General features: G+C 44.5%; 1 protein-coding gene across 3 annotated transcripts in view; it reads right to left on the bottom strand.

Moving 5' to 3' along the window:
- Window positions 1-1,760: 1,760 nt before the first annotated feature.
- LOC139373001 (sentrin-specific protease 7-like) overlaps window positions 1,761-22,289 on the bottom strand; it is a 29,321-nt gene continuing 8,792 nt past the window's right edge. For all 3 annotated transcript variants that reach the window (XM_071112922.1, XM_071112925.1, XM_071112923.1), the window contains exons 8-22: window positions 18,469-18,590; window positions 17,439-17,585; window positions 16,146-16,179; window positions 14,432-14,656; window positions 13,227-13,465; window positions 10,746-10,822; window positions 10,113-10,229; window positions 9,644-9,763; window positions 9,266-9,358; window positions 5,085-5,257; window positions 4,440-4,492; window positions 4,292-4,335; window positions 4,135-4,203; window positions 3,875-4,025; window positions 1,761-3,689 (exon numbers count right to left, since the gene is read on the bottom strand). In XM_071112922.1, the coding sequence (XP_070969023.1) occupies window positions 3,564-3,689; window positions 3,875-4,025; window positions 4,135-4,203; window positions 4,292-4,335; window positions 4,440-4,492; window positions 5,085-5,257; window positions 9,266-9,358; window positions 9,644-9,763; window positions 10,113-10,229; window positions 10,746-10,822; window positions 13,227-13,465; window positions 14,432-14,656; window positions 16,146-16,179; window positions 17,439-17,585; window positions 18,469-18,590 (1,790 nt within the window). In that variant the 3' untranslated portion in view covers window positions 1,761-3,563. The remainder of the gene's footprint in view (window positions 3,690-3,874; window positions 4,026-4,134; window positions 4,204-4,291; window positions 4,336-4,439; window positions 4,493-5,084; window positions 5,258-9,265; window positions 9,359-9,643; window positions 9,764-10,112; window positions 10,230-10,745; window positions 10,823-13,226; window positions 13,466-14,431; window positions 14,657-16,145; window positions 16,180-17,438; window positions 17,586-18,468; window positions 18,591-22,289) is intronic.

Raw genomic sequence — 22,289 nt, 5'->3', positions numbered from 1 at the left:
TTTAGAACCTTGTTTGATGCTTCTAATGTGAAGGAGGGGGGAATGAGAGCTGAAGGAGTCATGGGTCTGCTGCCAGAGTGGCATGAGCTGATCACGCGCGCTCACGTGAGAGCGACCTGCGTTCCATCGCATTTCTACAGACAAGGGAATTCTCCGGGTTAAACATTATTGAAGATTTATGTGAAAAACATCCTAAAGATTGATTCTATACTTCGTTTGACATGTTTCTACGACCTGTAATATGACTTTTTGTCTGAACTTTCGCCTGGACTTGCCCGCGCGTCGTGAGTTTGGATTGTGTACTAAACACGTTAACAAAAAGGAGGTATTTGGACATAAATTGACATTATCGAACAAATCAAATATTTATTGTGGAACTGGGATTCCTGGGAGTGCATTCTGATGAAGATCATCAAAGGAAAGTTAATATTTACACTGCTATTTCTGACTTCTGTTGACTCCACAACATGGAGGATGTCTGTATGGCTATGGTCTGAGCACTGTACTCAGATTATTGCATGGTGTGCTTTTTCGGTAAAGCTTTTTTGAAATCTTACACAGTGGTTGCATTAAGGAGAAGTGGATCTAAAATTCCATGCATAACACTTGTATCTTTTAGCAATGTTCATTATGAGTATTTCTGTAAATTGATGTGGCTCTCTGCAAAATCTCAGGAGGTTTTGGAACTACGGAAAAAAATGCGCCAATGTAAACTGAGATTTTTGGATATAAATATTAACTTTATCAAACAAACATACATGTATTGTGTAACATGAAGTCCTATGAGTGTCATCTGATGAAGATCATCAAAGGTTAGGGATTAATTTTATCTCCATTTCTGCTTTTTGTGACTCCTCTCTTTGGCTGGAAAAATGGCTGTGTTTTTCTGTGACTAGGTACTGACCTAACAATCGTTTGGTGTGCTTTCGTCGTAAAGCCTTTTTGAAATCGGACACTGTGGCTGGATTTACAACAAGTTAGTCTTTAAAATGGTGTGAAATACTTGTATGTTTGAGGAATTTTAATTATCGGATTACTGTTGTTTTGAATTTGGCACTCTGCACTTTCACTGGCTGTTGTTGTGGTACGCTACCGTTCCACATATCCCCGAGAGGTTAATGAACACTTCCTTTCAGCAAGCGACCCCCACTGACCCACCATCTAATGAAATTAGTAGCATTCTTATACAGGCAATGACCTGTAATCCTGCTTGGCCCCAGCAGGGACCCTGCTAATTACCTAGGGATGAACCTCTCCCTTAGCCAACGCATTTCAGCAGACGCCCTCCAGGTGTGTGTTCTAAATGGCACCATATTCCCTTGATAGTGCACTACTTTTAAGCAGGGCACATAGGGCTCTGGTCAAGAGTAGTGCACTGCATAAGGAATAGGGTGCCATTTAGGAAGCAGGCCAAATTAATGAAGGCCAGAGCCAACTGCAGAGCTCCTCAGTCCCCAAATCCTCTCGCCATCAGAGGTCCCATATGCTCAGTGTTTCCCGTCTTTGTTGACATGGTTGGTAGGTTCCCGGCTGTTCGCCCCCACATGGTCGCACCCCCCGACGTCCTGACCTCGGGGAAAATAACAGCAGCAGATGACCAACCCCCTTTCAGAGATATCTGGGGTTAAAAGTCTTCTACAGTAACCTGCTGAGGTGGCCAAGATGACAAGATACATGGTTATTTTGTCCAACACGTCATTGTGTTTTCATCTAAACATGCCAGTTAACAATTATCGCTCACAATGAAGACTTTCACTCAGTCACTTAATGGAGTTTCTTTATTGTCATTACAAAGTAGATTTGATGTTAGCCCATTTAAAGTTAAACTATCTGTAAATTAAAACAAAACTTCAAAATGCTTTAACATGGTTCTCTATAAAACACGTCTCCAGACTACCTGTTGACTATCTGGACCGGTCTATTGGAAGGACCTTGATCTCAGTCCTGATCTCCAGGCCCTAAACCAATGCATTAGTAGTTGTAGGCTGGAAGGTGTAAGACAAGTTAAGCAGTATGAATGTCCTTGGTTAATTCTATGGAACCCTTGAACCCCGTAAAGCCCATCCATAGTGAACCAGTCGACCTATGGCCTTACCTTAACAGCACAACTTAGACCTTCAAACCGGCTACTGCATTTGACTATACGGCTTTTACTGAACTATAAAACAGAATTAAAGCCAACATAATTATATAGTATTAGAATAACAATATGGAAGAATTGATAAAACACTAATTTGTATACTGTAGTAGTGGGGCCATTTTCTGACAGTGGCTAAATCAATGGGGTAGAGATTTGGATGGGGCGAATAGGAAAAGGGTAGCCCAACTCATTTTGGAGATGTGGGGGGGTGACCTTTACCCTTCCAACAGCAGGGAGGAGGGCTCTGTCCTGTCTAAGAGGGCTCTGTCTGGGGCCCACATGCTGTGAGAGGCTACACCAAAGACTCCAATTATCCAAAAACGCTCATTGTACCAACTTAACCCAATTAAGTACATATGGTTAAGCACATATCCTATCAGACTTAGTGTTAACGACCCAAACTGAAAAACCTATCAACTGTACCCGTGTGAAAAACACACAATAACTTAAAAGGTCCTATCTGGGATTCTCGCTCTACAATATTGTGATGGTGACAGAAGAGAGTTCTGTCCAGCCGTTGCTAGGTAGACTTTGGGGGCATCTTTAATCCAGGAATATACCACATTATAAATACATCATTGTAAATACATCATTATAAACATGCCATTAACAAATCAATGTTTACACCGTGAAAACAAACAGAAACTCAAATGGAAACCCTTACTGTGTGGGGAGAATGTTATTTCTGTTTCTTATGACAGAGTGAGTCAGGTCCCTAGACTTTCATACAGCACAAACACAAAGGGGAATTGAGTTCTGCCTGTAAACAGAACAGGGGAGAGGTGCTGTTCTAATCATCATATTACAAGTGGTCATTGTGTAAGCTTACTCAGTGTTCCCCACTGGAACACGGGGTTTTCCTTACAAACTAAGCAGCTACAACATGAGGAGCCAAAACTAAAACACTGCCAACGTGTTGACTTGTCTGTAGTGATAACACTATTGTTTAGCAGCTGCAAACAATCATGTGCATATTGAGTCCTTTATGACTGATGGTCAGAAACAGCAGCCTGACACACTGAACAGGAATAACTGAGTAATATTGACTTTAATATTTATAGTGGTTTTATGTGTGAGTCATAAGGACATTTGAAAAAGAAACCTGTTCTGGGTACATGAGTTACACTTTTGCTCAGCAAACTAGATTTGAGCGCTCACTCATATCCTTGTGTAATAATGTCCATTCCAAATGCTCTCTTCTATAACATAACATAAAAACTAAACATTACATGAACAATTTTATTCCATTTTACGATCCTATTATTTTGTACATTCACATTACATACAAGTGAGAAACAAACATCCTGTGACATTTTATTAAAAATACTAATACAAAAATAGTATAAATATGACATGTATTGTACATTTAAAAAGTAAAAGTCCTTCACAGTTTAGGGGTATTGTAGTAGTAGTGCATTGCTGATCAGGTACCTTGGCGACCGTGCAGCTCCATCACCAGGCTCCGGATCTCCTCCCTCTTCCTCCACACCTGTTGCCGTGGAAACCAGCGCTCCAAACGCAGGGGGAGGTCAAAGTGCACCACTGGGTTCTGGAGAAAGTCAGTGAGCCAACCAGAGGTTCAGAATAAGGTGTGATGTCATACATGGGACAGGCAGTTATCATTTCAGATCAAGTGTTTTAGACAGTGTAGTGGAGACAGAAAAGTGCCCATGAAATGGACGGTTGATGTCAGCTTGTTGTTAAACGTGGGAGGTTACAGGGGGAGGCCCGTACCTGCAGAAAGCTCTCCACGTACTGCAGGAGGTAGAGGCCACAGTCGCTGCTGTTGTTCTGTAGAGGGACTGTACAGTGGGAAGCCTTCATACTGTCTACAGTGAAGTCTCTGCGTGTTCCTCTACGCACCTCCCACTCTACATGTAGGTAACTGGAGAGGACAGACGGGAGTGGTTGAAACTAGTGTACACACACATATATGAACCACACACACAAAACAATGCAAGCGCGACAGACACACACACACAGAGAGTACTCACTCCCGCAAGAGCTTATAGATGCTCTCATGGTAAGAGATCTTCAGGGAGTCCATGATGAGAATGCAGGGTCTACAGAGAGAAGACAACCCCGTGATATTACACACACTGTTATAGATGGAGGAAGTACAGCCAATTCATTCACAGTTAATGCACTCACTTCTTAATGATGGTCTCCCTCTGACAACCATCTTGGGTACACGCCTTCAAAATTGGGATAATGTCATTTAGAATGTTGCACACATGCTCAAAACATCTGATATTTTTTGTCATTTTTGTTATGTTTTACAAAATAGGGTGATATTTACTGGTGGGTTGTGGGTCCTCAATGTAGGTTTCCCACTGTCTCCCCCTGTTCCACCTGAAGGAAGTACGTACACACACACACACGCACACACACCTTTTAAATCAGCAGCAAATGTTTAGTTCCTTTGATTTTGTTCTGTGGTGTTATGGCCAAATGTGCATGCTCTGTTTCTCAGTGTTTCTTGGCTGGGTATGGAGGACACGCTAGACCTGAACTACAGCCACCAGGCCAACCAAATAATTCCATCTGCAGTTGGGATTCAATTACACACACGCATGAACATGCACACATAACACACATCACATCCAGGTATAAGTAGAACACCCCTTAACCGTCAGTTTTTTTTAGAGAGACCTCATTTTCAGAGGTCTTCAGTTGTTTTCAACATAAGCCCTAACATAGGGTTTTAAAGGGTAGTTAGGGACTGACATCGCAGCCTAAAAAGCCCCCTAGCTGCCTTCCAACAATATTAAGGAAAAATAAAAACGATCTAACCCAACGTTAATTTGATCATTAAAGTTAAACAAAGCGTGTGAACACAACCTGGGTTGATTAGAAACACTATTACAGGACCCTGGTGAGAGAAGTGAGATTCTGCCAAGGTAAATATCACAAACACACAATGCATCGGCGCTGTCCAACGCACCTGCTCCGTTCTGCAGTTTGGGGTTGCTGGCTTCTGGAGAAGGCCCAGTTGAAGCCTGGGGCTGGCATTTCCTCTTCCCCCCGTTGGCCTCCACTCCAGCTGGGCCAGACCACTCCTCATGCTGGGCCTGCTCCAGGCCAGGGAAACAGATCACCACAAGGTACCAGTGGGATCTGGGGAAACAGACACAAGGGAATCAGACACAAGGGATTCAGACACAAGGGATTCAGACACAAGGGAATCAGACACAAGGGATTCAGACACAAGGGAATCAGACACAAGGGATTCAGACACAAGGGAATCAGACACAAGGGAATCAGACACAAGGGATTCAGACACAAGGGAATCAGACACAAGGGAATCAGACACAAGGGAATCAGACACAAGGGAATCAGACACAAGGGATTCAGACACAAGGGATTCAGACACAAGGGAATCAGACACAAGGGATTCAGACACAAGGGAATCAGACACAAGGGAATCAGACACAAGGGATTCAGACACAAGGGAATCAGACACAAGGGATTCAGACACAAGGGAATCAGACACAAGGGAATCAGACACAAGGGATTCAGACACAAGGGATTCAGACACAAGGGAATCAGACACAAGGGATTCAGACACAAGGGATTCAGACACAAGGGAATCAGACACAAGGGAATCAGACACAAGGGATTCAGACACAAGGGAATCAGACACAAGGGAATCAGACACAAGGGATTCAGACACAAGGGATTCAGACACAAGGGAATGTGCAATGTATCATGTATGTGGCTATATGAGAAGTGTTCAATGTGTATGATAAGGGTAATGTATACATTATGTACAGTGTGTAATGTACAGTGTCTATTTTGTATACAGCAGTACTGTGTGTCTAAGACAATCTGGGATATTACAGTTCATCGTATCCTATCCTAGGTGAGAAAGCGTAATGGACTGGGGATAAAGAGATCTGTGTTACCGCATCTACATTCTCATCTACACATATAGATGGATTTGATCATGGAAATACAGAGCAACGGGCAGCATGTGTTGTTTCAATGTGTAACGAGAGAAACCAGTCAGTCTAGTGGAGTAAATGGCATTCACAAGACACTATAGGGAACTGATGTGTCCCCTGTCCTAGCCTGGCTGTGGCCCCTGTCCTAGCCTGGCTGTGTCACCTGTCCTAGCCTGTCTGTGGCCCCTGTCCTAGCCTGGCTGTGGCCCCTGTCCTAGCCTGGCTGTGGCCCCTGTCCTAGCCTGGCTGTGGCCACTGTCCTAGCCTGGCTGTGGCTCCTGTCCTAGCCTGGCTGTGGCTCCTGTCCTAGCCTGGCTGTGGCCCCTGTCCTAGCCTGGCTATGGCCCCTGTCCTAGCCTGGCTGTGGCCCCTGTCCTAGCCTGATTCTCTTGTATAGGAACATACTGGAACATACCGTGTCAGAATATAAATCTGTATCTGGAGCGTAGCCCATTTTCCAGCTACACGTCAGGGGACACAATACTCTTAACAAGAGTAAAATGCTCCTTATTGTCACTGATGCTTTTTTATTGAAAACCCATTAAGATATGTAAAATAGCTCTGCAGTTGTATATAATAATATATGCCATTTAGCAGACACTGATATCCAAAGTGACTTAGTGTCATGCCTGCAGACATTGTCCCTATGGGTGGAATTGAACCTACAGCACTTGGCATTGCAAGAGCCACGCTCCACGGACTGAGCCAGGGTTCTAAATCATTGTGCCGGGAACAGAAGACCGTGTTGACAAAGGTACAGTATGTAGACTAAAACCCTTCTACTGTGGTCCTAAAGTGAAGTGGGGAGTCGAGGGAACAGGGAACGCTGTGCAACTCCATCCAGACCGTCATCATTCCACAGCCATATGAATGAAGGTACGCACATCCGGCCCCGTCTCTGTCAGGCGTGACAGAGGCTGTTTCAACACCAGCGCAGCCTTGAGACTAGTACACACACCCACAGACAGACAGACAGAGACTACAGCTCAGGCCACATCCATTCATCTCCACTATGCTGGAGCCCTGCCCTGCCTGGACACTGCCTCCACTCCAGTTTAATGTCCCTGTTTTCATGTCTCCTTGTCAGAGCCATGACAGCTACAGGGAAGGATGAAGAAAAGAGCACTGTCTTCCCCAATCAATGGAGTGTGGTGTCATGTCGTGACATGTAGTGTACAGCAGAGTAGTGTAGAGTAGAGCAGTGTAGAGTAGAGCAGTGTAGAATAGAGCAGTGTAGAGTAGAGTAGAGCAGTGTAGAGTAGAGCAGTGTAGAGTAGAGCAGTGTAGAGTAGAGCAGTGTAGAGTAGAGCAGTGTAGAGTAGAGCAGTGTAGAGTAGAGCAGTGTAGAGTAGAGCAGTGTAGAGTAGTGTAGTGTACAGTAGTGTAGTATAGAGTAGTGTACAGTAGCATAGTATAGTATAGAGTAGTGTACAGTAGAGTAGAGCAGTGTAGAGTAGAGCAGTATAGAGTAGAGTAGTGTAGAGTAGTGTAGTGTACAGTAGTGTAGTATAGAGTAGTGTACAGTAGAGTAGAGCAGTGTAGAGTAGTGAAGTGTACAGTAGTGTAGTGTACAGTAGCATAGTATAGTGTAGTATAGAGTAGTGTACAGTAGAGTAGAGCAGTGTAGAGTAGAGCAGTGTAGAGTAGAGCAGTGTAGTGTAGTGAAGTGTACAGTAGTGTAGTGTACAGTAGCATAGTATAGTGTAGTGTACAGTAGAGTAGAGCAGTGTAGAGTAGAGCAGTGTAGAGTAGAGCAGTGAAGTGTACAGTAGTGTAGTGTACAGTAGCATAGTATAGTGTAGTGTACAGTAGAGTAGAGCAGTGTAGAGTAGTGTAGTGTACAGTAGTGTAGTGTACAGTAGCATAGTATAGTGTAGTATAGAGTACAGTAGAGTAGAGCAGTGTAGAGTAGTGTAGTGTACAGTAGTGTAGTGTACAGTAGCATAGTATAGTATAGAGTAGTGTACAGTAGAGTAGAGCAGTGTAGAGTAGTGAAGTGTAGAGTAGAGCAGTGTAGAGTAGAGCAGTGTAGAGTAGAGCAGTGTAGAGTAGTGTAGTGTACAGTAGCATAGTATAGTGTAGTGTACAGTAGAGTAGAGCAGTGTAGAGTAGAGCAGTGTAGAGTAGAGCAGTGTAGAGTAGAGCAGTGTAGAGTAGTGTAGAGTAGAGCAGTGTAGAGCAGTGTAGAGTAGAGCAGTGTAGAGCAGTGTAGAGTAGAGCAGTGTAGAGTAGAGCAGTGTAGAGCAGTGTAGAGTAGAGCAGTGTAGAGTAGTGTAGTGTACAGTAGCATAGTATAGTGTAGTGTACAGTAGAGTAGAGCAGTGTAGAGTAGAGCAGTGTAGAGTAGAGCAGTGTAGAGTAGTGTACAGTAGAGTAGAGCAGTGTATAGTAGAGCAGTGTAGAGTAGAGCAGTGTAGAGTAGAGCAGTGTAGAGTAGTGTAGTGTAGAGTAGAGCAGTGTAGAGTAGAGCAGTGTAGAGTAGTGTAGTGTACAGTAGCATAGTATAGAGTAGTGTACAGTAGAGTAGAGCAGTGTAGAGTAGAGCAGTGTAGAGTAGAGCAGTGTAGAGTAGAGCAGTGTAGAGTAGAGCAGTGTAGAGTAGTGTAGTGTACAGTAGCATAGTATAGTGTAGTGTACAGTAGAGTAGAGCAGTGTAGAGTAGTGAAGTGTACAGTAGTGTAGTGTACAGTAGCATAGTATAGTGTAGTGTACAGTAGAGTAGAGCAGTGTAGAGTAGTGTAGTGTACAGTAGTGTACAGTAGCATAGTATAGTGTAGTATAGAGTACAGTAGAGTAGAGCAGTGTAGAGTAGTGTAGTGTACAGTAGAGTAGTGTACAATAGCATAGTATAGTGTAGTATAGAGTAGTGTACAGTAGAGTAGAGCAGTGTAGAGTAGTGAAGTGTAGAGTAATGTAGTGTAGCCTTGTATAGTGTAGTATAGTGTAGGGAAAGGCAGTGTAGTGCAGGGCAGGGCAGAGTAGTATAGTGTAGGGTTGTATAGTATAGTGTAGGGTAGAGTAGAAGTATTCTGTTCTGACAGAAATGATGTTGTTATTGGTCCAAGTCTTGGCTCTACCCTCTCTGTGTGTGTGTGTGTGTGTGTGTGTGTGTGTGTGTGTGTGTGTGTGTGTGAGAGTGAGAGTATGTGTGAGTGCATGCGTGTCTATGATTCCCACTCACTTGTGATTGACCGGCACAAACAGGTAGTCCTTGTTGAAGATGTCAACATGGCGGGTCCACGTCCTCACCCTCTGGTGTCTCCTGTCCCTGGCCCTGAGAGGAAGGAGAGGGGACACACTTCACAGCAACGCATACTACTCCTTCCATCACAATCCAGGAAGAATATCTCTTAACAATACTCTTAACAAGAGTAAAATGCTCCTTAACTCCGGTCAATACCATCATTAACATCGTTAGCATGTGACTAAGCCACCAGCCTACGTAGAGCACGCCGCCAGGAGCCTAAAGCCAAACATGAGCCCCCCACAGGGCGCCATGTGACGCGCGGCCGAGCCGCCCACTAAGCCGTTAAAAGACGCTGAGTGCTGATCTCCTTACGGGATGGCAGCCTCCTCCTCCAGGGACGTGTCCCGGCGGGTCAGCTGCTTGTAGAAGAAGCTGCTGAACACATGACATCTCTCTGCCAGGGGCCCCGGGGCCCGCTCCAGGAGAAGATACCTGAGGGGACAGGAAGATGCTGAGGATTTGCTGGACTGTCACATGCTGTGTGGCTGAGCTAAACTAAGGGACATGGCTGATTTCCATATATGTTAAATGAAGCTAATGTTAGGGTTTGGTTATGATAATGGTCAGTTTTAGGTTTTGGTTGGTCAGCCTGTCAAAGGGCTGCTGGTCAGAAAAGTCCCCTTAGTCCTGCTTCATTGTACTTAGTTGTGGTTTGAACCAATCAGCATTCAGGATTAGATCCACACGTTGTATAATCACAGGTTACACGTCTGCCAGGTGGCTAAGATGTTCACATGACAGGAGAAAAACATTGGTCCACAGGCAGATCACTAGAACTCACTTAAGGTAGAAGTCGATGATGACATCATTGAGGAACTGGCCACTGTCCAGACAGTCTAGGTCCTCTGTTGTCACGGTGATTCCTCCTTTAGAAGGGAGTGGTGGGTACTGGATCAACCTGATGATGAAGAGATCCAATAGTTAATGTGTAAACAACAACAACTAATACTAACAGGTAGTATATTCTACATTGAAAACCATCCATAACAATAAACTGGTGAGCAGCAAGATATACTGCCCTCACCTGGTGGGCAGCAAGATATACTGCCCTCACCTGGTGGGCAGCAAGATATACTGCCCTCACCTGGTGAGCAGCAAGATATACTGCCCTCACCTGGTGGGCAGCAAGATATACTGCCCTCACCTGGTGGGCAGCAAGATATACTGCCCTCACCTGGTGGGCAGCAAGATATACTGCCTTCACCTGGTGGGCAGCAAGATATACTGCCCTCACCTGGTGGGCAGCAAGATATACTGCCCTCACTTGGTGGGCAGCAAGATATACTGCCCTCACCTGGTGGGCAGCAATATATACTGCCCTCACCTGGTGGGCAGCAAGATATACTGCCCTCACCTGGTGGGCAGCAAGATATACTGCCCTCACCTGGTGGGCAGCAAGATATACTGCCCTCACCTGGTGGGCAGCAGGCCCTTGAGTCTGGAGTAAGGCTCTCTGCTTCTGTGGTTCCCTCTGGTCCGACTGGGGCTCCCCTGATCAGAACAAGAACAGAACAGAAAAACATTACAGAATCACCCGCCAGAAGTCATCACCCCAGTCAAACACATCAGACTCTACAGATTCATCTGACTGCATGGGGGATTGTCCTCCAATGTATTTTGGACAAGGGGAACAGGTGATCAAATTCAACGTTTTGGTGAGTGATGAGAATGAGGGGGATCGAGATGATAAAGTCAAGGTCTGCTCTGATGATGAACAGCAGAGAGGAAGAGGATGACGCCACTCACTGTGTGTGTGTTGGCCAGACATGCTGCAGACCTGCCAACCCTGTCCAACTTTTTAGAGTACCAGACGCCTTGGCAAATTGGAGATTCAACTCGCGCGCATAGCACGCGCAGAATTGGGGGTTTCTTTCACCCGCACGCGCGCTGTGTGTGAGTCTGATCGCAATTATAGAATTATACCAAATCAAGTCTATAATGTTTTTCTTAGCACATGCGCCCAAGTTTAGTCGCTATAGTATAGGAACGCTTGTCACCTCTCAAACTGGGCCAATCACTTGGGCCAGCTCACAAGTAGTGGCTTTTTAGACACGGTTCCTAATCAACACTAAAAGCAAAATCATTTTGAAAACATTAAAACAAAAATAAATGACTGGCTACACAAAGCTTGACTAGGCTACCGCAAAGAGAATCTGAACGCGGTTCTCTAGTCCGCTTGCCCATTATATTTCTTTGCAGCGCATACATCATTTCAGATTTTTTAAATTTATAAAATATCAAATCTAGTGCAAAGGCATTTTAGAAGCATTGCCTCTATAGCTAATACCGGACACTCATTCATTCTTCATCGCGCAGTCTTCTAAACTCCCGACTCCATTTAATACCAAGACGTTAATATTGATTTTTTGATTATACTTTTGTAATGCTTTTTGTGACGTGGATCATAATTACATTTACATTCTATCAGGTTGCGTGATCCTCGCAATGTTACGTGGAAAATACAACTAATGGGACGCAGAATCCCCCCCCCCCTCTTGAAACTAGGGGGCACTATTTTTATTTTTGGAAAAATAACGTTCCCAAAGTAAACCGCCTATTTCTCAGGACCAGATGCTAGAATATGCATATAATTGACAGCCTAGGATAGAAAACACTCTAAAGTTTCCAAAACTGTCAAAATATTGTCTGTGAGTATAACAGAACTGATATTGCAGGCGAAAGCCTAAGAAAAATCCAATCAGGAAGTGACTCATGTTTTGAAACCATTGTGTTCCTATGCACCCCTATTGGCCACTGAAAGGGATATGAACTAGATTCCCTTTTCTACGTATTCCCTTAGGTGTCTACAGCATTGTGACGTAGTTTCACGCCTTTATGTTGAAGAATGAGTGTAAATGACTACATTGCGTAAGTGGCCAGCTGAGGGCTCTCAGAGTGATTACTGCGTAAAAGACAGAGGTAGTCCTTTTCCCTCTCGCTCCTACTGAAAAGCCAATTGTCCTGGTTGATATATTATCGAATAGATATTTGAAAAACACCTTGAGGATTGATTATAAAAAACGTTTGCCATGTTTGTCGATATTATGGATATCATTTGAATTTTTTTTCGCCGTTGTCGTGACCGCTATTTCCGGTGGAACATAACGTGACAAACAAACGGAGGAATTTTGGGTATAAAAATAATCTTTATGGAACAAAAGGAACATTTGCTGTCTAACTGGGAGTCTCGTGAGTGAAAACATCCGAAGATCATCAAAAGGTAAACGGTTAATTTGATTGCTTTTCTGATTTTCGTGACCAAGCTTCCTGCTGCTAGCTGGACATAATGCTATGCTAGGCTATCGATAAACTTACACAAACGCTTGTCTTGCTTTGGCTGTAAAGCATAATTTCAAAATCTGAGATGACAGGGTGATTAACAAAAGGCTAATCTATGTTTAACTATATTTCACTTGTGATTTCATGAATATGAATATTTTCTAGTAATATTTTTTGACCGTTGCGCTATGCTAATTAGTGTAGTTGATGACAATTCTCCCGGATCCGGGATGGGTAGGTCCAAGAGGTCACAATTGCACAAATGCAACCAGTTATTTTTCGTTTTTGCATTTAATTTATTTCACTAGCAAATGCGAGTGAACTGCTGGCACTTTAGAGCCCACTGAATGTCCATCTTGTGTTCGCTAACGTTAGCTTGAACCTGCTGTTATGTTGAGCACCCAGACCTCACAGTAGATTGAATAACACAGACATTATTATAACAGGTTTATCAATTTATACCTCTGAGGCTGAGCCTGCATCTTAAGGCAGAGGGAAGGAGACTTGGGCGGGACAGGGGACAAAAGAGCACAGAGGTATATACACACTGTCAAGCATATACACACACAGACAGACATATTCACACAGTTCTGAGCTCCTGAGTGACTATACTGACCTTTGCTGTCCCCAGGCCGGGGTCTGCCACCAGGCTCTGCCCCAGCAGGGTGAGGAGGTGGGCGTCCTGGGGACAGCTGTGTATCAGTGCCAGGCCGTCTGCCCAGGACAGGGGACTCTTCAGGTCGTAGGAGCGGCCCTGACGGAAGGCCTCTACATCCAGCATGGAGGCTAGCAGAGCAGCCTGCAGATCACCCAGCTGTTCTCTTAGGACCAGGAGGAGGAATGGACAGGCCTGACCTATATATCCACAATAGGAGAGAACACACACATTAACACACGGACAGATGCACACACTGTTCCACACGTTGGCAGGTGATGCCTTTTTCCTCTAGAAAGTGTGGTTGAGTCATGGCGGTGTGCTCCGTTGTGATCCGCCCACTAATACTCAGTAACTGGCCCACATTAAGGACAACGTACCACTTCTACACTTCCTTGTCTTTCTTTAGGTTTTGGAGGCAGAATCTTGAGAAGTTTGTTTTCCTGTTGACCTTCGCAGCTTGATTGAACCTTTAACTAAATTTATCCACCTCTGGATCGGACGGAACACCAGTCCCAATTTATCCACCTCTGGATCGGATGGAACACCAGTCCCAATTTATCCACCTCTGGATCGGACGGAACACCAGTCCCAATTTATCCACCTCTGGATCGGACGGAACACCAGTCCCAATTTATCCACCTCTGGATCGGACGGAACACCAGTCCCAATTTATCCACCTCTGGATCGGACGGAACACCAGTCCCAATTTATCCACCTCTGGATCGGACGGAACACCAGTCCCAATTTATCCACCTCTGGATCGGACGGAACACCAGTCCCAATTAATCCACCTCTGGATCGGACGGAACACCAGTCCCAATTAATCCACCTCTGGATCGGACGGAACACCAGTCCCAATTAATCCACCTCTGGATCGGACGGAACACCAGTCCCAATTTATCCACCTCTGGATCGGACGGAACACCAGTCCCAATTTATCCCGCCTCATGCATCAAATTCTCTGCATCTGGTGAAAATATGTTGACCCACTATTCATATTACTATAGATGTATTTATCCTCCATTTAACCAGGGAAGTCACATTGAGATTGACATCTCTTTTTCAAGGCTGCTCTTTTAAAGCTAACATGGACTCTCAAGTCTCAACTAACATTGTAATGAATTTCTCTGTCTTCGTTTTCCCAGTTGATAGAGTAGTCTTACCAGGCAGTGTAACGGGGTGGAGGGCTGAGAGCTCTGTCTGTACCAGGTTGGCCTGGGCCTCAGACACCCAGAGGAAGAGCAGGGAGGGGGCCGCTCGGCCGGGACAACCCTGGAAGAGACTCCCGTCTTGGGCTAGACCCCCGTCCCACACCGCGTACCCTCTGAGCTGGGACGCCACCAGGCTCACCGACACCCCCCCCTCCTCCTCGGATGACACCCTGGAATCTGTTGGAGAAGGGGGAGGGTGTAATAATTCTGTTTTGATCATACTGGATATCTGATGACAGGGAAGTCTTTTTTGTTGGATTATTTCTATCATTTATTTAAAGGTCTTCTACAGTATTTTGGAGAAGGCAGAAAGACTGTCTAATACACTGACTATCGGGGGTTAAGAATCCAAGACCCTGGAGTTACTAGCACCATGCTCTCACTAACTGACCACCTCCTGCTCAACATAAGCGTCTTAGGACACTAGTAAGATCCACAGATGCACCCGGAGTCAAGTGGGGTGAAAAGGTTGTGCAGACCAGTAGGGCCTACCGTCGCCAAACGTAAATAGAACCCTAAGCTGAGCTTCTTAACCCTAACCCAGTCCAGAGAAAAACAGGTACGTGTGTAGAGGTGTGTGTGTGTTCAGGTGCAAGTGTGTGTATGGGGGCACGTGTGTGTGACCCTCACAGGGTCACAGACAGTTGACCAGGGTCGTTACATGCTCACCTACAGTAAACAACAGGGTAAGCCATGGGACAATAACAAGAGTAATCGTAATGAGATTTATATAAAGGATTAAAGATGGGTTATCTAAGAGAAAGTCAGGCTGGAATTAAATCATTACACATAATTAATATTACAAACTGGGTGGGTCGAGACCTGAATGCTGATTGGCTGACAGCCATGGTATATTTCACCATATACCACGAGGATAACAAAACATTTATTTTTACAGCTCTAATTACATTGGAACCAGTATATAATAGCAATAAGGCACCTCAGGGGGTTGTGGTATATGGCCAAAACAACTGTACCACGGCTAAGGGCTGTATACAGGCACTCTGCTTTGTGTCGTGTTTAAGAACAGCACTTAGCCGGGGTATACAGTTGTTTTGGCCATATACCACAGCCCCTCGGGCCTTATTGCTTAAATATAGAATAGGCTGATCTGATCCTTCTACATGTATATAATACCTGTAAATCGTTAACTACAGTTGTTTTGCATCGTACTGGCCACCTACCTTTCCTTCCTGGACAATGGATTTCAGCACTACACTTTCAGAACAGAAGTGTGTTTGCCAGTCTGACTTCACTAGCCTGGTTCCAGATCTGATAGTGCTCTTGCCAACTCATTTGCTTATTGTCAAGCCAAACATGTTTAGCATGACAATGAGGGCCAAGGAGTTGGCACAATGGCACAAACAGACTGCCACTCATCTGCTCGCTGCCCACCTCATCTGAATACCTTGACCTAAGTCTCATGAGGCCGCAGTCTATGACGGCAGCAGGAAGAGGGTGGCTCAGGGAGGCTATGGAGCCCATATGATCCCCCTGGGGAAGGGAAGGACCCTGCATGTGTTGCAGTAAAGACTAAAACACACAGTGACTTCACCCTCTGAGGCTTTTTGAGAGCTTTTTATCATCTTTCCCCATCTGATCATTAGACTAGGTCATACTCCACCACACATACACACAGCTGCAATGTCAAGCTGTCAGTGATTACCTTTCAGCGGTAGAGTGATGCCATCATCTGTTACCTACAAAAAGACGAGGGAGATGAAATATATTAGCAGGAGGAAAATGCTGACATCTTGTCATTACGGTATGTAATAAGAGGGAGGATGAATAAAATAGCTGATTAGAGAAGAGGTAAACGAGGAGAAGAGATTGAATACAGGTGGAGGGATATTATAAAGCATCCTGTTGGGTTTATATATTAAGGAGGGTAGACTGACCCCTGACCCTGATGCTCAGTCTTGACCAACTTTTAGAACCTTATTCCCCTAGACCCGTATTCCCCTAGCCCAGACCAGATGCACTTGTGTAGATCTGAAAGGATTGAATAGGTAGTCACATTGGACATGTTTAGCATGGTTGCTATGGAAACAATACCAATCATAACAGAATAATACATATTCTGTTTAAAAGGGTCGTCAACAAAAAAATACCTCGTTCAACAACAGAAGGAACGTTTCCAGACATGACAAAAGCAGCTAAATCAATAAATTAGGCAATGGGGACTTCCCTGTTGTTTTGCTGACCTCACAGTGGAAAACAACAACAGTTTGACACAGTAATCTATTGACCACAAGGCAACTGCTCCGGACTCACTGACCACGGTTTAATTCACCACGGGACTCTGTCATTAGCACCACGCTATTTCTTAATTGCTTGTTAAAGGATTTTATGGCCCTTGAATAGACTTGATGGGAGTTTGGAGAACACCTGGTGAGTTATGGTCTTGAGTTGCTTATCATGTTATTGTCCCAGCAAGAGACTGGCATGTGGGTTTTTGAGACTGCCAGTGAAGGTTGTGTTCCAAGTGTTCAAAGTAGAGGCACATATTTGATCTTTTATTTTATTACAGCTCTCTCCATCCGTCCCATCAGTGTAATATGTAAGCCCTATTTTGTGAGGACTGGCCCATTAAGACGTTGGACAACACATGTCCTTTATTAAAATATAAATCAGGAACAAAAACTAGTGATGGGCCAATCACATTAAGGGGGAAGCTATCTGGAAGAGAGCATGGAAAGAAAGAGAGAAAGAGAGAAAGAAAGAAAGAAAGAAAGAAAGAAAGAAAGAAGCTGGGCAAATATTGATGTGAAATCAGGACAGTGGGGAAAGAACCTGGTTGTTTCTGTCTTACATTCATAAAGGCTTCAACTGAGACACACATTTGGAACGCACAGGTATTATGCTCAGCTAATTTTGAATGTGGAGCACAAGCACGCGCCTATGTGTACACAAAGATAGAGTGACCTACACACACACACCACTAGCCAAAGTGTCTTACCACCAGGTTTCCATTGGCCTGCGCTCGGACCACCCCAGCGTGCAGTGTAGAGAAGGACAGTTCCATGATAGGAGGCAGTGGCTGTGTGCTGCCAGGTTGGTGCTCCGATATGCTCTGTGACCCTGTGACCTTCTCTCCAACCACAGCCTGCCAATCACAACACAGAGGCACCAGCACACATGGAAATAATTCACAATATTGCATAAAACACCTCATATTTACCTTAACTGCTTAAATAGATTTCTTCCCAGGCATGAAACAAAGGCTTTCCTAGAAGCAAATGCTTTAAATCGACAAAGATTTCCTAGAATGTTTTCAATTGGTGATGTCTTGTCTTTTAGGTGCAACAAGTTACAGTGGGTGGAGTTTAAGGTGGAGGCCCTTCAGCTAGGTCCCTCCAGCTACAGTAAAATAAGAGACACTGCACTGAGCAACACATAAATCCTAGAACAGAGATGGGAAGCTCTATTCAAGATGCTCAACAACAGGGGTTACATCTGTTCCTCTACAGCGTCCCGAAACACAATAACAAACATGTTGGATCTTAACCAGAGTCGCTTGCTTCTTCTAAAACATCCACTGGGGAGGCTTTCTACTACCAATTATCTCACAGCACCAGACTGGTTTTTTTTATTACTTACACATTCCCAATCCCCACTGTCTGCTTTCTAGCTAAACCTCTACATTTGTTACAGACAGGCAGTTAGCTGACAAGAGCTGGCAAACCTCACCTCAGTCGTGATACAGGCTACAATGTTGTCTTCTCCAAGTCTGACCTCTCAATCCAAGTCTGACATAGTTGGCTTCTCTGAGTACTGCATATAAAAATGTCCGTCTTGATTTGTTTGCTTGATTTGATGCTCTCTGACTGTCAAAGGCTCTAATATTTTTCAAACCCAACAATATGTTATTTGTCCAAGCAACCATGGAATTAGAACCATATCATTAGAATTCTACTCACTTAAAGGGAATAGGCCTATGCCATGTGATGACGTACCATGATCATTAGAGACACATGCCGCCCCCCTACCTGTTTGGGTACATGTTCCTCTGGGGTGGGTTGGCCTTGCCTGGGGCTCTGTTGTGGGGTCTTCAGCCTGGGGCACTCTTCTTCATCATCCATGTCCTCCTCATCCTCACTGGAAAGCACAACTGACACACAGAGACACTCGACTTAGTATGGTGATTATACACTGTCGTTAAACAAACAAGGGGAACTGATAATATTACAGGCCAGTGGTCTGTTGGAGCAGCTGGGTGTAAAAACATTGGGCTTAAATGATAAGCGGAAGATAGTTACACCCAGAATATACTAGCCTTCCTTTCAAAATGAGGGAAGAGAGAGGAGAGAGAGACAGAGAGACACACCAGTCTGTAGGTGAGGGGATTGTACTGTATATAGTAAGGTGCCTACACACACTGAGGCCGGTCCATGCCAAGGCTGGGGTTGGTGGGCCCAGGGTAATAGGCTTGCCAGGGAGTCATCTGGAGTGTGACGCTCAGCGCTGATCTAGCCAGAACTGGAGCACCTTGTCCTGCTGTACCACCCATAACTGTTGTATATCTATGGTGCCACCTACTGGGACTGGCACCTTGAAGTGACACTGACACCGTTAGTTAGTGCGTCAATGGGGTGGCTTCACGAAGGAGCTGCTGGCACACTGACTGTCATTGAAGTTGAGAGCAGAAGTGCCTTCCGTGCTCTACCACCGACTGAGACTGTCACTTTCAAGTCAGTGTGTTAATGAGTGTCAGCTGCTGGCACACTAACAGTCAGTGAAGGACTTAAGAGGATTGGAGTGGTATCTATTTGTACTCAAGATGATTACTTTGATGAATGATTAGCTAACACACTGTAGGGAGGATGAGCATTGCAATCGGCCATTATCACGATTTTTAAAGCCCCCAAGCAGTCTTTGTCATTTTATTTGTAAATCACTGTATGTCTAATAAATCACTGTCTGTTTATTTAATGAAAATAACTCCAACATATATTTGTTTATCATTTACACTGAGTATACCAAACATCAGGAACTGAGTGCATTTCCCTGAGCCTCCTTTTGCCCTTGAAACACTCTCTGATCATGTGGGCGTTAGGAAACAAATGTGAAGATATTTACATAGACATCCCTGATTGGCTGATAGGAGGGTCTAGAGCACATCCCCTTTCCCAGATGAACAGTCATTGGTCTATTATAATCAGATCACATTGTGATGTCATGCTGTGGGCCAAAAGTTCCATCCCACCTGAACAAGCTGAAATTCAAAGCATTGTTTTCTAACATCTCTTACACAAAAAGGGCATTATCATAATTATCATAATTTCAGTGATAGTGTGAAAATAGCATCATTTAAAAAAAAGAATAATCACGTTTTTAACTGCACCTCCTCTTTTAATATATCACATTGATTATGATGAAGTACGCAATATTAGCCTACATCCTGTTGTTCACCAATACCTTTGACATAAATACAGATTAGCCTACATTGTACAGGTCCTGACATAGGATCACTGACCTAGCTGGAGATGGCTGTTAGCTGCTCACACAAAGCCAATGGGTTCATTTAAAGGGGGACTAGAAGCTCCTGGTAGCAGCGGAAGGACCCAGAGTCAGAGGGGGAAGTGGAGGGGGGAAGGGGATTGGGTCAGTGTGGGTCAAGTGCCAGTAGACAGACACAGGACTAATGGGCTTTATAGAGAGCTTTGGCTATAATCTGGGTGACTACTTGTCCCCCCCCCCTCCTCCCCATAACCCTGGTGTTGCAGTGCCATGCTCTACCAACTGATCCACATGGGACCTACATATTCCTCTCCGCCCGCCCGCCCGCCCGCCTGCCTCCCTCCCTCCCTCCTCTCTCTCCTCCACCATGCATGGTACATTAACACAGAGGGACAAAGGGGACTGAGAATAACCAAGTCTGCTATGGTCTTTTCCTTGTCAGCACTTTGAGTGCACGTGAAGACACACACACATCTTCAAACACACACACAGACACATATTCAAACACACACACACCTCAAAAAAAGTGAGCCACCCCTCTGCGGTGGAGCCAGGCATTAATCTCTCAGCACCGCTGACAGCTGATGGTTTCCCAGGCCCGCCTCTGGCTACACATCTCTGACCACAAAGAGCTTGTAAAGCTGTAACTAGGACCCATTAGGAGAAGAGAGAACAAATGCAGACCAGATGAGGATCCTCATCGGATGTTGTGTCCTCATCATTCCCCTGGTGATGCCCCAGCCCCATGTTGACAAAAATATATCTTAATGGCAAATATTGTCTGTACCGAAAATTACAAACCCAAGCTTGAGTTTCCTCTCTCTTCCAACCGCTTCTTGGCTCCCCAGCTCGTCATCATTATGAAGGCTCCTGTACTCGTTACTACCTAATCACTGTGGATTTGAAGGGCCAAGACTCCACTAGAGAGAGGAAGCCCATGGGTCTCTGCTAGAACAGGTCCTCGCTAAGGACGCAGCTCACCACAGATCCAATCAGTGGCTATGGGCGTGGCTTAGCTGCATAGAAGTTAAGGTTAGTGTTGGTTATAGGGGTGGAGCTTAGGTCCTTCTAGAGTATCCATTCTAACGCCACGGTGGTGGTGCACTATGCCAACAGAGGGAGTTTCCCTGTAAAATTGCTTACAGTGTGTCAGAATGTGCTCTGGGTCGTTAGTAAATTCAGAGTGTTTCAATCTCGGGAGCGTACAGAGTGTACGCTGGACGCTCTGGCCGAGGAGAAAGGTTGATCCGAGCGTTCTGTAGCTGGCTAGCTACTTCCAGAGATAAATGAGAGAACACCTCACTCTGACCATTTTACTCGCTCCAGCAGAGCTGATTAGGCTGTTTTCATGTTATCTAGAGCGTTGGTGACTAACTGTGATTCTGACAACAATTTAGTTGTGTTTTTTTGCCAACGTTTACTGACACCGGTAATATTCAACAGGTGTTGCACATTTGTAAATTCATCAGTTTTTAATCTGCTCTAGCCAGAGTGAATTTACGAACGCACCCTTAGTCTCCCTCGCCTCCAGTCTGGTTTGCATAGCCACAAAGTCAGATTCCACAGCCACATCCTGCCTTGCAAATGACCTCATTACTTTCTTAAAGAGACACCGCACACTTTGATAAAAGATATTGCTTCTTCTTCTGCAAATGTTGATCAGTACAATAAAATAATATGTTCTAACAGTTGTCAATAAAATAATATGTTCTAACAGTTGTCAATAAAATAATATGTTCTAACAGTTGTCAATAAAATAATATGTTCTAACAGTTGTCAATAAAATAATATGTTCTAACAGTTGTCAATAAAATAATATGTTCTAACAGTTGCCAATAAAATAAGTCCTAAATGGAAAGGATTGCTTATCATCTGTAGCCCCATAATATCAGCTACAACAAGCTCAATGCACACAATCCTGTTGAATATTATGCATTCACCTGTATTGTGAATAGACCTAGGCTACATCTTGATTCACCCGGTTTATCAATGCAGATTTACCATTCAAATAAATTACCATTATGTTGTTTGGTACTTAGATTAGTAAAAACTAAGTCCAACTGATTGCATAACAGTAGCTGAGTGTTTCTGTCTGGATCAAGTGCCATTCTGGGAATTTGTCTAATACGCCTTCTTTCTGTTGTTGTCGTGATACTAGCCAGTCTGTTATGTAATGGCCCTGAACCCCACTAAGACATACAGCTGAAACCACTTCCTCACCTGTTCATCCATTGGTGTCGGATGATATTCTATACTGACGCCACTGGGTGAGGAGGGCCTTTTGCTTCGTTTATAATGTTGCTTCAGCGTAACAACACTCATATTACAGAGTAGTATGTGACGTCATACC

Source organism: Oncorhynchus clarkii, chromosome 18 (assembly GCF_045791955.1).
Source record: "Oncorhynchus clarkii lewisi isolate Uvic-CL-2024 chromosome 18, UVic_Ocla_1.0, whole genome shotgun sequence".
NCBI classification, from domain to species: domain Eukaryota; kingdom Metazoa; phylum Chordata; class Actinopteri; order Salmoniformes; family Salmonidae; genus Oncorhynchus; species Oncorhynchus clarkii.
The sequence above is the reverse complement of the archived record's forward strand: the minus strand, read 5'-3'. Positions and strand labels throughout refer to the sequence as shown.